The sequence below is a fragment of the Ambystoma mexicanum genome, chromosome 5q, assembly GCF_040938575.1.
Source record: "Ambystoma mexicanum isolate Mex_15411 chromosome 5q, UKY_AmexF1_1, whole genome shotgun sequence".
NCBI classification, from domain to species: Eukaryota; Metazoa; Chordata; class Amphibia; order Caudata; family Ambystomatidae; genus Ambystoma; species Ambystoma mexicanum.
Genome location: NC_090933.1, coordinates 363,083,629 through 363,099,986, shown reverse-complemented (window position 1 = coordinate 363,099,986; position 16,358 = coordinate 363,083,629). Strand labels below are relative to the sequence as shown.

General features: G+C 45.0%; 1 protein-coding gene across 2 annotated transcripts in view; it reads left to right on the top strand.

Moving 5' to 3' along the window:
- The window catches only part of SMCHD1 (structural maintenance of chromosomes flexible hinge domain containing 1), a 3,133,956-nt gene that overhangs the window by 2,360,271 nt on the left and 757,327 nt on the right, over window positions 1–16,358 (top strand). For both annotated transcript variants that reach the window (XM_069620859.1, XM_069620860.1), the window contains exon 34: window positions 4,367–4,428. In XM_069620859.1, the coding sequence (XP_069476960.1) occupies window positions 4,367–4,428 (62 nt within the window). The remainder of the gene's footprint in view (window positions 1–4,366; window positions 4,429–16,358) is intronic.

The following is a 16,358-nucleotide window of genomic DNA, read 5'->3' as shown; positions in this document are numbered from 1 at the left end:
TTGGGCACCTCTTGAAAATATTCCCCCCGCCAGTGGACAAGTTTACCTTGGTCAAGGTTGTTTGAACTTAAGTTCATTGTTTTCTACCTATTTGTTGACATGAATACTGTATGAAGCAAGTTTTGTTGATAAATGCTAATAAAAAGTCTTGTTTGTTGAAAAAAAGAAAGAACCTTACAGTAAGTAATTTCTCGTTTGGTTGCGATCAGGCCAGCCTGAAGGGTTAGTGAGTTGCAGGCATTGTGCTGCAAGCCCCCGTTCCTGTGTTTTTCTTTCAGGAAAATGTCTCCCTTAAAGTCAGACCTGGCTTTCTCCCGAAAGTAGTTTGAGTCCCACCTTTCTCAGTCCATAGATTTACCGGTCTTCTACCGTCCACCACACCCCTCTAAGGAGGAAGAGCAGTTCTACTGTTTAGATCCCAAAAGAGCCTTGAACTTTTACGTCTCTAAGATGTCGGATTTCCGAAAATCCGACCAGCTGTTCGTGGCTCATTCATTGTCCCGCAAGGGTCTGGCTGTAACTAAGCTGACTCTGTCTCGTTGGATTATACTTTGCATTGCAGAATGTTACCAGTTTGCAGGCAGGGAGCTTCCTCCCGGCATCTAGGCACACTCAACGAGAGGGGTTCCCATTAGGGACATCTGTCGTGCAGCCACATGGTCGTCCTTGTACATGTTTACCAGGCACTATTGTCTGAATGTTGCCCGCAGGGCTAATGCACGTTTTGGTAGAGCAGTTCTGCAAAATATGCTACTGTAGCACGTTCTGGCCCCCTCCGTCGTCCTAACTGCTTGGCAAGTCTTTTGGATGAATCTGTGGGAGAAAACAAATCCATTGAAGGAAAAATTACTTACTGTAATGTTCTTTCTATGGCTTCTTTTGCCGCAGATTCCTCATCGCCCATCCCATCCATCCCTGCTCAGAAATGTCTTATGGCTTGGTGCATCTCTCTAAACGAAGGGACGCCTGGTGATGGCTCTAGGTGACCATTTCTATCTGGTTAGCCGTTTGTTTAAAAAAATATATATATAATCTTTCCATTTTTGTATTCTGCAGGGTCTCCCCGTTGAGATGTTTCCCGTTGTTACATTTTTTACAGGCTGGTTAGCCTTGCCTCCCATCGTTTTCCTCTGCAGATTTCAAGCACAGTGAAAAATGGAGGAACTGAGGTATGGGGCATAGTGACATAGTATATATATGACGCCTGACGTCACGTCCGGAGCTAACGATCGAGCACTCAATAATACGGATCGATGGCCGAGTTGAGGTCCACTACGCCCCCTTTCAAAAACGTTTTCGAGCAGTAGAGTTGATGAGGATATCCATCAGATGAGGAATCTGCGGGAGAAGAATCCATATAAAGAATATTGCTGTAAGTAATTTCTCCTTCTACATTGATTTATGAAGTTACACCTTGCTTAGCAATTCTCATGCTTTTTAAAACATGTCAGAATTTGGTGCATTTTTAATGGATCTAAGAATAGTGTGTTATTTGTATGTATATATTTATCTGAACCTTGTTTTATATGAAAAAGCTGTGTTATCACATCACATAACGTAGTGTGGGTTTATGGTCTTTCCATCGAAAACTTTACAACTAAATGAAAATGGATCGAAAGTTTTCCAACTCATTTTTTCCATCAAATGCATTTTTTTTCAATTTTATTTTTTGGGGGCAAATCCCCTCAAATCCCCCCTTTTTTAACCTTAATACCCCATACAACATTAACCCTCCACCCCACACACACACATAAATTTGACTGAAAACAATTTGTTGAAAAACCTTTGATGCATTTTAATTAGTTGTAACCTTATTCGATGGATAGACTAGATACCCGTAGTGTGTGGACATTCCTTTGTGGGGGCTTTGGGATTCACTGTATTCAAGAGCCAGACTGCATTACCTCCAGAAAGTCTCAGCCTTGGTTTCCGCCCACGTTTGCCAATTGAGAGCCTTGGCTGGGGTGCTCTGTACCTCCAGCCCAACCATATAGATGGCAGAAGTACAGATACCCCCCGCCCTCTTCACAATGGTACATGGGTTTACTGCCTAGGCAGAGTTCTTCAGAGGTAAGAGGGGTTAGAGTATGTGTAGGTGTGGTGTTCTTATATGGGCGATACCCTTGATGGTTGTCCTTATCCCTATAGGTGGAGTCCGTCCCCATGAGATCCTCCCGCTGTGTACCACCCCCAGGGGGACAATCTGGTAGCAGCCTCCCCTACACAGCATCATTGGAAGGGGTTATCCGTCGGGGAAAATTGACATCTACAGAATCGACACAGGAGGGTAGACCTGAGTAAATAGCAGTGCAGGCTACCTATTATTATTATTCTAATTAATATATTGCCCCTTTTATTATACTTTTTTCAGCTGCTCCGCATCCTCAAATCCTTATAAAACCAGCTCTTTTGGTTTATGTATAAGGGTCCAACAAGCAAAGAATTATGAGCCAGCAAGAAAGGGGAAGGTTGAACTTCTTGGATATCCACACAACTTATATAGCGGCGCAACTTGAAGACCTTGTGGAGTGAACCTGATTCAGCACTGAGCACTAGTGGGTTTATATGGAACAATCAGTCTCGGAAACCCATACCTGGACCTAACCATAGCTACACAGAGTGGAATTGCCTTTCTCACTCTCTGGTACCCCAATAACAAATCTAACACTTAAAATTTCGGATGGGATGGTCCAGAACTGGATTTACAGAAGATTGGGGGAGTTGTCTGAGAGTGGGAGAAATGGTTTAAAAGGTGGCTATTACATTGTTTGAATTTTGCAAGAGAAATTATGTAGGTTGGGGGAAGAGACTGAATACAATATTTACAATAAAGGCATTGGCTAATGTATACCTTGTTGAAAATAGGAGCCGGAAGGTGGCTAGTGGAATTTGAGAAGATCATACTTAGACTCCAGTAAACGTCTTGCATCAAGGATCTATAAGCTTACGGTAGCCGTCCCCTGCATGTCCAGAATTGAGAGATAAATAACCAACTTGGAAAATGAATTTGATCTGTCAGCTTCAGGGGATACCTTGGAAGGGCTGAATGTTGTTTCATTGAATTGGTGGGAATTCATTTCAATGCAATTACTTTGTGGCTTTTTTCATTTTATAGTATTTTTATATAATGGGGTCCTACCCTATTCCCCTCAGCCCCAAAAATAACTAAATAAATTACTTTGCCACAAAGTAATTGAATCCAAGTTAAGTAACACACACCGATGAAACAACTGTACAGGCCTGGGAAGACATATGGTGCAAGTCTAATTGGAGTGTGCAGCTGGCAGAGATCCAACATAAAAATATGTTTCAAAGGCACTATACCCAAATAGAGATTGACAAAGTTGTCCAGAACAGGTGCCGGAGAAGCTATAATGAATTGGGTACGTGTGTGCATATTTTGTTGGGCTGCTTTAAGGCTTTTTTGGCTTGAAGTGCTCTCCACTATAGCTATATTACTGGGTTATACGATCTCTGGCGACCTAGGGCTGTTGCTATCATCTACTGATCACCTCCCAAGAAGCTCTACAGTATTGCATTCCAATTTGCTATTTAACTTGGTCCTTTCAGCTCTTTGGTGTGTGGCTAACAAATGGAATTTGACGGTCCCCGCCAGATATGTGAATATGAGTATTGCAGATTCCTAGCATGGAAAAGATGGTAAGACCACTAAACTTTGCGAATAGGATCTGGGCACTATTTCTTCATTTTGCTTCTTTGAACTGTTACTGTTTTCTGTCCTAAAAATGTAAGACCCTGGAGTCTGCAGATAGGTAAAGGACCACACTGGACGTGAAGGCACTTGACTCATTTACAGTATCTGTTTGTGCTAGGAGTCCTCTTCGAAGAGCCCTAATCTTGGACTAGGTGTGGGGAGGTAATGGGAGAGTCCGTTTTTGGTGAAAGCATATGGTTCATGCCAGACAGATTGTGTATTGATGTTGCATGCAATTTAATTGTGAACTTGGAAAGCTCTGTTAAAAGAAATCAGTTTTGGGAAACAAATGAGCATTGTCCTGTGACTTTGACCTTTCATCCCAGTTATCTCATGACACTTTCCCAATCTTTCACATATTCTTCTCGTTGCAGACATGTTACTAGTTTCAGAAGAATTAACTGTCTGATGTTAAAATTAATGCTTAAAAGATTGCTCTGAAACACATTGGATTGCTGATAAAAAGAATGTTATCAAAACATACAAATCAGTTTTCAGACCTAATTTATCATGAATTTCTTTGTGCTAACTTATCAAATACTTTATTTTTGTTTAAAACTCACTCTTTGCAAATACTAGTGAACGTAACCACTTTGCATTAGATAGTCTTCAATAGTGGTACTTCAATTTCATAGCATTTTTTTTTTTCAGGCAACATCTATGAAGTGCAGTAAACAAAGAGACGCAGATGAGGAGGGCTGTTTTTATTTTAGGTAATAAAAAGCAACATAACTTGATTTCCATTAGATTTTTGGCAGCTTACATGCAAAAGTTAAGTTCAATAAAAACCTTGGTATAAGGTTTTCAGTCTTAAAACAACTTCTGATTATCTTCCCATTTGTTATATAGTGTCAAAGATACTTGTTCTTGATTTTACTAAAGTGAATTCTATTCAGCAGAGATACAATATTTGTAATCTTTAATACTTTTACTTACATGGTTCACTATATCTAGACTTGTGCATGTTGTCCTTAATGCGAGGAGGGTAACAGAGTATAAAATACTTACATTAGCAATTTTCATCCATTGTGACCTCATTGTCCAAACTGCATATTATTTGTGTTGAGTGCCTTTTTTTTAATAACTTTATTTAAATCGGTTGCAGAATAGTAAACATACAGTGCTAGTACATGATAGCAGCAATGCATAATGAGTCAATACCGAACCCCTCTTGTGTCCCCCCCCCCCAATGTGCTGCATTTCCCATGAGCCCTTTGGTCTGAAGTGCTGCTTTGGCGCTGCTATTGGGAGCGCAGGAAGAATTTCGTCAGGCACGGTTGGAAGGTCAGCATTGGAAAGGCCTGATCATACTTCAAGATTGGGGCCCAAATATCAGTGAACCGGTGAAGTGCTCCCTCCTAGACCGCTGTGACTTTCTCTGCAATGAGGATATCCCAGACCTTGACCCACCACATAGGTAGTTATGGGCCCTCTTGACCTTTCCAGGTGCGAGCAAGAGTTTTTTTCTGGGCCGGGAGGAGCGGGGTGAGTAGCTTGGCTTTGGGTCCAGTCTTAGGATAGACTTCCTGATGTGGGTCCCTAGTAGAATGACCTCTGGGTCCATAGGTAGCCTAAGGTGGGTGATAGCCTCACTCGTGTTGAGCGTTTCCTCCCAGAAGGCTCGCGCTCGTGGGCCTTCCCACCACATATGGAGATAGGTTCCCAGAGCCCCGCATTTCCTCCAGCACTTGGGATCTAGTCAATTCTTGAAGTGATGTAAGCGTACGGGGGAGTAATAACAGCGATATAGTAGCTTCAAAGCACATTCCTTATTGGTGACACATCTGATGGCTGTATTGTTCCTGGGCCAGATGTCCACCCACTTTTGGTCGTCTATAGTATGCCCTAGGTCTACCTCCCATTGGGTCATGTATGTGGGTCATAGTGCTAACATATCCCCTTGAAGTAATTTGTAGAGTCTTGTGATGAGTCTGCGTCAGGGGGTCTCGTGGAGCGTAAGTTCTAAGAAGTTGAGCTCTCTTGTAGCCTCTTGTCTCATGGATGGTTGGGAGATCCAATGTCGGATTTGTGTGTAAGAGAATCTATCCATTTCCAAGAGGGTGAATCTGGCTTTGCATTTCTCGAAGTTGAGTGGAGAGTCTTCCTCAAAAAGTTGAGAGATTGTCTGCAGTTGCTTGCGTGCAGCCGCCGATATGTGGAGTAGGGAGAAGAGCGGGTGGGGGGCATCTGGCTTGTTCAATGAGTGGATGTGTTGTTTCTGACCATGCAGGGATGTTCGCCAATTGTGCTGCCACATAGTTGCAGTGGAGATTGGGGGTGCCCATTCCACCCCATTTGGCAGCACCTGTCTTGACTTTTTGTGAGATCCGTGCTTTTCCCCTTTCCAAATGAATCAGGAGTTCTGCCTCTGGAGTTGCGGGAGGGCCAAATATAGATATAGGACTCTTGGTAGGAGGTTCATCTTGCACGCCGTGACTCTTCCCATCAGTGAGATTTCCTAAGCTGTCCACCTTTTAAGGTCTGCCTCTAGGTCGCTGAAGAGGGGGTGAAGTTAGCTGCGTATAGGCTTTTAGGGTTTGCTGCTATGTGTACCCCCAGGTATTTTATTGTGTTTGTGCTCCATTCTAGTGGGCAATTTGGATGGAGGAGGTTAATTGTGTTGCTAGACATTTCCACCCCCAAGGCCCCCGATTTAGCATAGTTAATGGCAAAATCTGTGAATTAATTTTTTCTAACAAGTTTAGCTCTGTCAATGCCTTTGACAGCGACAATATTGGCTATTGGTAAGTGAGAGCATTACATCGTCTGCATACAAAGATACTTTATAATGTTCATCCTTTATTTGCACCCCGTCAATGGCTGTGTTCCGGATCCGTTTGGTGAACGGTTCCATAATTAGAGCGAAGATTAACGGGGAGAGCGGACAACACTGTCTCGTACCACATGAGAGTGGGATGGGGGCTGATAACTTCTGGTTAATCTTCAGGATTGTTTTTCGGACCTGTAGTTAGCCTGGAGCACTGTGCGAAAAAGGCCAGAAACAAAATGCTACAAGAGTCAAATGCATAAAGGACCAGTCCACCTTATTGAATGCTTTAGTTTCATCCAGGGTCAGTAAGGCCATTTCCAGGTGTTCCAATGTTGCCACCTGTATTAGATTGATGTCCCTTTGAATATTATCCCAAGTGCTTCTTCCCAATATAAAGCCTGTTTGATCAGTGTTAATAATTTTGGGGAGGACCCTTGAGAGTCTCTTAGCCAACACCTTCCAGTAAATGTTTGGGTCTATATTAAGAAGCAAGATTGGCCTGTATGGGGCGCATTCTCCTGGGTCTTTTCCAGGCTTTAACAGCAGGATCGTGTTGGATACTTGCATTGAGGGGGTTGTGGTGCCCGACTCCCTAAAGGAGTTTAGCAGCTCCTTTGCCAGACCGTAATGAGGGGCCCTAAATAGTTTGTAGAATTTGTGGGGGAAACCATCGGGGCCAGGATCTCTAGTGTTTAAAGATGTTATAACTGTTTCCACTTTTTCTGTGGTGATGGGTAGTTCCAGGGAGTCCCAATCTATTTATGAGAGAGTCAGGAGTGCAGCTTCCTCAATGTATTGTTTCTTTTGAGGCAAGGATCTGGGGGAGGCTGACATGGTGTCTACTAAGTGTGGTGTTGCTAGGTGTAGTTTGGCTTCCCCAGAGTATTGAGTGGATCCATAGGAATCTTTTAGGCCTATTATCTGGTTTTGTGTTCAGGTTTTCGCTAGCTTCTTGACCAGGAATTTATTGGCCTTATTGTCATGGGCATAATAACTTTGTTTAGTTATTATAAGAGTTTGGGCTGTCTCTTTTGCGTAATGGTCTTCCAGTTTGTTGCACGCAATTCGCAGGGAGCGGGCTGCCTTGGGAGACCAACTCTTCTTATGATTCCTTTCTGTTACCGCTAATTCGTTTTCCAGTGATTCTTTATTTTGGGTTCAGCATTTTCTGTAAGCTGCCGCTTGGGCAATTAATTCTCCTCTGATAACTGCTTTCATTGCCTTGCACCTGGTGGCAGCCGAAGTGGGTCTGACTAGGTTCTTTTTAAAGTAATTATGAATGGCTTTAGTTAGGGTGTCCCTGGTTGCCATGTCATTTAGAATCAGGTCGTAAAGGGCCCATCAGGGCTTAGGCGGGGGGAGGTCAGGGTTGTGAATTCGGGCTGTGAGGTTGACGGCAGCGTGATCTGAAATTATCTTTGTACCAATCGGTAACTCGTTGCTGTATTGTAGGAACTGAGGGCTGGTCAGCAGGAGGTCAATGTGGGAGGAAGTGTGGTGTACGTACGAAAAGAATGTATAGTCCCTTCCAGGTGCAAGACCCTCCATGAATCCACCACTCCCAGAGATTTAAAAAAGTGAAGCAAGCCCTGGGCAATTTTAGAGTCTCTTGGTGCTGGTTGATGAAATTTGTCGATCTACGGGTTCGGAACTCTGTTAAAGTCTCCACCCATCACCATCCTGGCCTTCCAGGAAAGGGAGTAAATTGGATTCCAAGTCTAGCAGGAAGGCTTCCTGTCTCTCATTGGGGGCATAGATGGAGACCAGGTTATATAATTGACCATACAGCTTAACTTTAATGCCCACTTATCTCCCTTCGGGGCCTTTGAGTACTTCCAGCTCTGAATGGTACGCCTCTTGCCAATAAAATTGCTGTGCCACCCTTTTTGGAACAGCTGGATATGCCAGGTATTTTCTCGGGAAGGCTCTGATGTGTAGGTGAGGGAATTCTGCTGAGGTCAGATGAGTTTCCTTGAGGAAAATTATTGAGCTGGCCAAATCCCCCAGGCATCACAGTGCTGATTTGCGGTTGTTGGGAGAGTTCAGGCCCTGCATGTTGAGAGTTACGAAACAACGTTTTTGATGAGGCAGGGAGGTCTCTTGAGGTTAAGCCCCTTCCGACGGCGGGGAGGGAATCTGGTTCTGGTGAAATTCAGCTGCTATCAATTGTCCTGATCTTCATCTCTGTTTTTCGCAACCAGGTTTTCAAATTTTTTTAAAACCGAAACTTAATCCACAAAACAACTACTAAACTGGGCCTATAGGCCGTTGGTCCAATGAGTAAGAGCATACTCTAGGCTGACGTATGCCGTGCTGGGTCCGAGCTCCATCAGTCTCATCTCGTGGGGAGCCAAGGTGAGCCCAGAGCCCACCGAGGAATGTGGTGAAAGGTTTTAGTGGGTGAGCCTGGTGGAATTGGTCATGTCTGCTGCAGGGAGTGCTCTGGTTTCCATCCCTTTGCCACTTTTGCCCAGGTGTTTCATCAGGGTTTTGGGGTCATTCCTGTCTCCCTCCTCCCAAACCCCCCCCCCCCCCCTCCCCCCCGCCCTCTGGGTGAGTCAGATGTGAGGTCCTCCGGAGTTGAGGGTCCTCCTATCAGGATGCCCTCAGCTTCTTCCTAGGAGTGAATGGTAGGGGTCTGGCCTTTGAATGCGAATTGGAGGGTGGCCGGGAATAACCAGTGATATTTTATATTCCGGGACTGGAGGAGCGAGGTCAGAGGCTTAAGGGCCCTTGTCTTTGCACTGTTGCTGTTGCCAAGTCTTGGTAGATTTGCATTGGTGTCCCTTGGTAGATTAAGTCACCCTGGAAACGGCTCACCGTCATGATCTCCCGCTTTGTAGGGAAGAAGTGAACTTGGGTGGTCACGTCTGGTGTGCCTTGAGGGGCCCCCTGCAGGCCCGTAGCCTGTGGGTGCGATCCACTTGCATCAGTGCTTTATCACAATCCAGAAGCAAGGTCTGGAAGAGGTCTCCCACGCAGTTTTGTAGGGCTTGGTCCGTGATTGTGGCCGGTATTCTTCTGATCCTCGCGTTGTTTCTGCGAGCCCGGTTTTCGATGTCCTCCTGCTTGAGGAGTATGCTTTAATTTATCTCTTCCAAGGCCTGCGGTTTCCTACGTAGGTCTGTCAGCTGCGCTGGATGCTCTAGGGCCTGGTCCTCCGATTCACTGACTCTATGCTCCAGCCCCTCTACCGACTGTCCAGGTGCTCCACCTTCGACGACATTTCTGATATACAATTCCGGAATTCCACTTTTATATCTGACGAGGGATTGGATATCATCTTTTGTGGCCCACTGCCCTGCCGGCCTCTCGGGCGAGTGGGACTGAGGTCGTCTAGTCTCTGTCATTTAGCCCTTGACGTGCGGCTGCAATAAGGTGGCTATATCCACTGATTTATGGGGTTTTGAATGTTTGGGCATAGTGGGAGGATGGAAGGAGCACTCTCTCTTGAATGGTTTGCCTGGGCCTGTTGGTCCAATGGGGTCTGGCGCTGTAGATTCCGGCTAGTACCCCCGTTGTGCAGCGCTCAATCTCCCTCTTCTGGTGTGCAGGCCTCCTTCTGCAGGGGAGGGGGTTCCTCCGGCGTGTGGGAGATCAGATGGGGGAGCTGCAGCGTGGTTACTTTCGGTCTCCATCTGAAGGTTGCGTCCCTGCTGTATGTATGGACTCTCTCGGGCCAACAGATGGTCCCCCATGCCTCCTTGGTTGTACTTCCGTGTTTGTAAGCTTTGACCCCCCTCAGGGGTGAAGGGGTGGGAGCGAAGCCGCCCCTGTCTGCAGATATGCAATGGGGAGGAAGGGGCGGAGTAGGCTTCTCTCCACAGCTCCGGGGTGATGCGCTGTCCCTCCTAGCACAGAGCTCCTCTTGGTGCAGGCTCACTGGACTGGATGGACCTCATAACGTGCCACAGGGTTTGCCTCCGCTCCCGTCCCACCTCCTGCTTACTGTGTAGATCGCACTTCGAGGCGGATATCCACCCCAGCCTCTCTGCTCCTCTGACTTCACATCAGAGCCGCTCTGCTGTTCAAATCGGACGGGTTGGATCTCTGCTCACGTTCCAAATGGTACGCGCCATCTTGGGAGTAGTTGGCACAGGCTGGGTCCAGCACCCGGGAGCTGTATCAGGGTATGCCGATCCCGTTTTCTCTCGCCGCTTTCCCCATTTCATCCATGGGCCTTCGGCTGCTAGATTCCCTCAGTTAAGGCCTTCAACTCGATTCCATATTGCCTGAATTTCATTGGGTTCTCGGAGCCTGCACAGAGACTCTCCATGAAGCGACTGCATTACCTGCGCTTCAAGCCACGCCTCCGTTCAGAGTCTTAATACAGATACCAAAGAAGGTAGATTCCCCATACTTGATTAACACAGGAAAGTCCTAATTCTATTAAAAGAACCCAGGCAAGTTTTATTCTTCACATTCTTTACTTCCACTTTCAGCAGCAAAGAGAAAAGACACAAAGTTATCTACACTTCGCAGAATGCCAAAAAACAAATTTGATCTTAACATCAAGATACACATGATACTAAGTAACAAATCCCTCTGTATGCAGTCATAAATTCGTCAGATACTTTTTCTGCATTTCCATTGGCACTGTAGTACCCCGGGAGTATGCACCTCTTGCGTTCCAATCCTAAATTTTGAGGATGTGTAACCTCTACGACGAGGAGGGGGGCCAGTTTCCAGTTGGTCTCCAGGTAGGAGAGGCTTGAATTCTATGAAGAGGGGGAGGATGTCCAGGTGCTGGCCTCAGACCTTCAAGAGGCCAGTGGCCTAGATGTCTCTGCTAGCTGGATATTCTCTCAGCCTTTACCATCGGCAAGTGTTAGGGAAAATTCTCATAAATGGCTGATTTCCCTTACCTAATGAGTCCCTCCGCAGCTTTGCTGGATTTCTAGGATTTATTTTTTCAGTTGGTAAGAGTGTGAGCCTTTTTCCCACTCTTGCATGTGTTTTGCTGTGTGTGTGTTTTCACTTTTTGTGTGATCTTGAGCACTGGAGCCTCACCTACTCCATGGCCTCATATTTTTGTTGTGTGTTACACAGCACCTTCACTGCAGTGACACAGGGTTGTCTTTGAGACTTCCCACCGACTCCATTTTCTGGGGCTGACTACTGTCCCCCAGAAAAGGGTAAAGTTGCCATTAACTTTACCTTAGTCACTTTCAACCACAGACCCAGAAAACCCCATCTTACATGGAGTATTGGAAAGGGTTAACTCTTATCCCTTTTTGTCTGTGCCTCTTGGAGCATTGTTTCGCTCCCTTTACATTAAGACTTGGCTGGTGGCAGTGGTATCTGCCCTAACTTTTCTACCGCGATTATCTTATATAAACGTGGTATTGTTTTAGGCTATTATATTAGCCTCAAACATAAACCCGCTTGACCAAATACATTTTATTTTGGCTCCGGCTGGGTTTATTCACCATTTCTTTTTGTTAGTCGTTCTCGTGTTTTTCTCTGCGTGCCAAACCAGGGATGACTCCTTTGTTCGCTGTCTTTTCGCGGTCTTCTGCACAGATGCCCTCCTTAAGGCGCCTGAAAGTCTAGGTAGGCAGGATGTGAGGGAGGGATCTTCGGACCCCTGCCATGGGTTTCCTTGGTAACCCAAGTCACACTCCTGTTTCATTGGCTGAGGGGACTGTCCTTGCCAGGACAGCCACCCTGCTGTGTTCTGGAATCAGAAAAAAAATACAATATTACGGCTGTTACACCAAGCAAAGGATAATACACCGACACCGGCTTGTAAAGATTCCCAGAATCTTTATTACAAAACTGAACAGTATTCAACAAAGTACACAAATAGCTATTTGGCCATCAATATATCACAGAGACCACCAGCAGGGTTCAATGTGAGCAGTGAACAGAGTTTCCCAGCTGGACATCGACGTATTTATACAATTTGTAAAAATGATGTCCAGCCTCTTACAAGTTAATAATACATTGGGCTAGGGTCGCGCCAGGTTCACTTTCCTAATTTACATATCTCGTGCATGCGGTTTACTTTTGAATACATTTACTAACACTCCATTATTCTTTAATTTAACGTTACACTCTTTACGTATCGTTTTAATACAGATCAACCAAATGTTTCACATATCGTATTTGGATAGCTTTACTGTTCTTGTAGTTTAACATTGCTGATTCAAGTAACCCCCTGCTCCCGAGGTCAACAAAGGACAAGGTCTACATGACCCTAACATGTAGCCTGAAGGCAGGTTGGACATTAACTCTCCTACAGAGGTTGAAGAGGTTAGGGCAAGAACAAGAGCACACGAGACGCCCATTTTAGATTACAGGGTGACTTTGTACGAAACCCCAAAATGGCGGTTCTAACCTAAAATGGAGGCTTGATTCAAGATGGCGGCTTACATCAATTTCTAAGGTCAAGACCTTGCCGTAGAGAGTTATTCGCGTACAATGTTAAGCAACTTGGCGTAGGCCAATATACGTACAATCGTTACAATAGGAGGCATAATTTAATATTCCAGTTTGACAAATCCTCCTTTTGGGCTATGCCAAGTGCTAACACTACTTCTGATCTCCTTGCAAGTAACTCCATACGTCATCGTCCATACACCCTGAATCATTGTCTGACATATCTATTGCCATTAGGTCTGACACCAGAGTTTCTTTTAACACATACTCTTTGGAAACCTTCTCTGGGGCATATATTTTATGCCCTAGTACACTTGTTGCTTGCGCGCAACATCCCCCTAATACTGAGCATATACCAGGGAGACACTGTATACAACAGCAAAGAAACAGAAAACTTCCCAAGATAATCAGCAGGGCCGAGAACAACTTACCTCCCCATGACCGTAGGAGGTCCCAAAACCATGTACTAAGTTCCCAGTTTCCCTCAGGAACATGTACTTCTGAACTAAGAACATGTAGATTTTGGATAGCCCTAAAGATTGTCGGAGAGGAGTCTGGTACGTAAACGCAGCAAGCGGACCCCACTAATTTACATACTCCTCCTCGCTCGGCCAGAATGACATCCGGTTCTGAAGAGCCACTAATCTTATCGCTCTCTGCTTTAACGTCATATTATAGAGTATGTCAGATGTCCGGTTGATGGTTCTCTCCAATACTCTCGCTAGTCCCCTGATATCTTCTGAATTCGTAATTTGCCCAAAAAATGGCACAAAGGATTTTATAATATCTCCTAGAGTTTGCGCTGGAGTATCCCCTTTCACACCTCGTTGTGTACGAGTCTTCAAAATTTCTACAGTACTGGCAATAAATACCCCAGGTAATAGAAACCCTAAATAACAGGTTCCTTGCCAATCCCTGGGCAACCATGGAAATGCCACATTACCGCAAACAAAATGGACAGGTTCGCCTACGTACAGAGGTCTGTTTTCACTAGTCAAATTTGCATCGTTGGCGCACTTTCTAAAATTACCCATTGACTGTGTTCCATTCCTCTGTATGCAGAAGGATACTGAATCTGGGCTATGATTAACAGAATAAGATGGAGGCGTGGCATCCTTATTGCCTATAGGAGCCATTTTGAAAGAGATTAATGACTGAAAGGGACGAGACAATCTATCAGAGGGCCTAACAGAAGCAACGTTTGGCTTACTTCTATTTGCAAAAAGCGAGCATCCCAGGGGAATCAAAACATTCTTTTCAAAACTATTTAAATTTGTACCATCAAAGTTCCCTGAGAGGCTGTCATTCCATCAATCAAAAAATAGTGCTCTAAGTGAAGAGTAACGGGCAGTTGTCAAAGGTAAGGGAAAAATATACCAATCTAGCCCCTTATCCCCATGTTGCAGTAGATGTGAGCAGATCCAGCAATTGGTCTTATTAAAAATTACATGAGTGGCATTCATTATTAACAAAAGAGTGTTATTCTGATAGTTCCGCCTATGCAAAGAATCTGAATCTCTAGGCGATAAAGTATGCAATTGCACGGAAGGAGTGGGAATAACGGATACATTTTCAATAAGTAAAAAGTCCTCTAACGGATATGCTTCCTCCAGATACCATAACCCAAACCCAACAGTTACTAAAAATCCAGTAATTATCACAAAAAGGCAACAATACACTTTGGGGGTCCCCCTACATGCTTGATCATTGTCTCTGCTAGTCAAATGTTTATCTAAAAGTTCGGTACGAGCGGTACCGGGTGCAGGCATTGTCGTCTTCAACCGAAAAAACATCAGTTGTTCGTTTGCTGGCGACTCCAGTCGCGCGTCTTCTTAATGTCTTTCCCACAACCCTTAGTCAACAGAATCTTCCCGTACAGCCGGGCCAAAAGGCAAGCCTCAAATGATTTTCTCAATCGCACAGTCAGACCATGCTGTACGTTTACTTCCTTGGGCGCAAATTATATTTTGCAATTTCTGGTGAGGACAAAGTGTCGTCACTTCCTCCTGGAAGTGGCGAAATGGGATCAGAAAAGGATTGATCTGGAAGTTCCACTGTTGGGGAGTACGGAGACAAGATGGCCATTTTGTCCGGCCTTGCGGATTCTGAAGCGGTCTCCGATTCTCCCTTGTTGGTTGTTGCTGTTTCAGGTACACTAGTTACAACAGTGGGAAGGGATTGTGTGTCTTCTGTATCAGATGGCAAGGTCTCTGGGATCCGTTTGGTGTGTGTCGCATGAATCCAGTTCTTACGACCCGCTACCCGCACACCAGTCTGGGTGACTAGCAGGACTTGGTAGGGACCCCTCCACCGAGGTGAAAGGCAAGACGACCTCTCAAAAACCTTCGTGAGGATCCAGGCCCCGGTCGTAGACTGTGACCAGGACCCTCGTAGCGCACAGGTAATGCCTCTCGCACCTGGTGATAAATTGAAAACAGATTTTTAGTCAACTGGTTACAGTAATCTGAAAGAAGCACATTTTCTTTGTCCCACAATGAGCAACTTTTTGGCATACCCCAAATATTAGCAGGTCTCCCCATTACCACCTCAAAGGGAGAGAGCCGAGTCTTAGTTTGAGGGTTTGTTCTCAGTGACAGTAACACGATCGGTAAGGCGTCCGGCCATTTTAGCTTGGTGCCAGCACAAGTCTTGGCGAGTTTGTTCTTCTTTTGCGCCTTTCCACTAATCCGGCACTTTGGGCATGTCTGGCTGAATAGAACCGCTTGTCAATCTGTAATCCTTTGCAAATTTGTAGGATTACAGTGGCAATAAAGTATGGCCCATTATCTGACCAGATGACTCTCGGCAGCCCGAACCTAGGAAAAAACTCTTTCAACAGATTTTTTGCCGTGGTTATGACCGTTGCATCTCTAACCGGGAAGGCCTCGACCCATTTACTAAAGGCACAAATGACAACCAACACATATTTCAGATTGTTACAACGTTCCATTTCAATAAAATCAAAATGAATAACCTTAAACGGAACAGAAGGTGGAGCGAAACTTCCTCTAGGAGTCGAGGTACCTTTTCCTACATTGTACTGTAAGCAGACCATGCAGCTTTGGTCAAAACGCTCCGCAGTTTTGAAAATCTTATCATTGGCCCATACACTGTGTAGCAGTTTTGTCAATTTTCGCGCACAAACATGTGTCGGACCATGAGCCATAATAACCATCATTGTAATGTAGGCGTCAGGAAGTAACCATTTCCCTTCAATATTGTCTACCCAATACCCATCGTCATCCAATCTCCCTGCACCCTCGATCCATCTCTTAGTTTCCTCTATGGTAACATCTGCTTGAATATCTTTTACAGCATCGATACTTTCACCCAAAGTGCAAACGTTTACAATTTCTTTTACAGCATACGTTTCTGAACTGAAATCAGTGGCAGTTTGTTTAGCTATCTGATCGGCGAAAGCATTCCCTTTTCCTACATCATCTGTAACCTTTTGATGTGCTGAACATTTTATGATAGCTAACTGAACAGGGA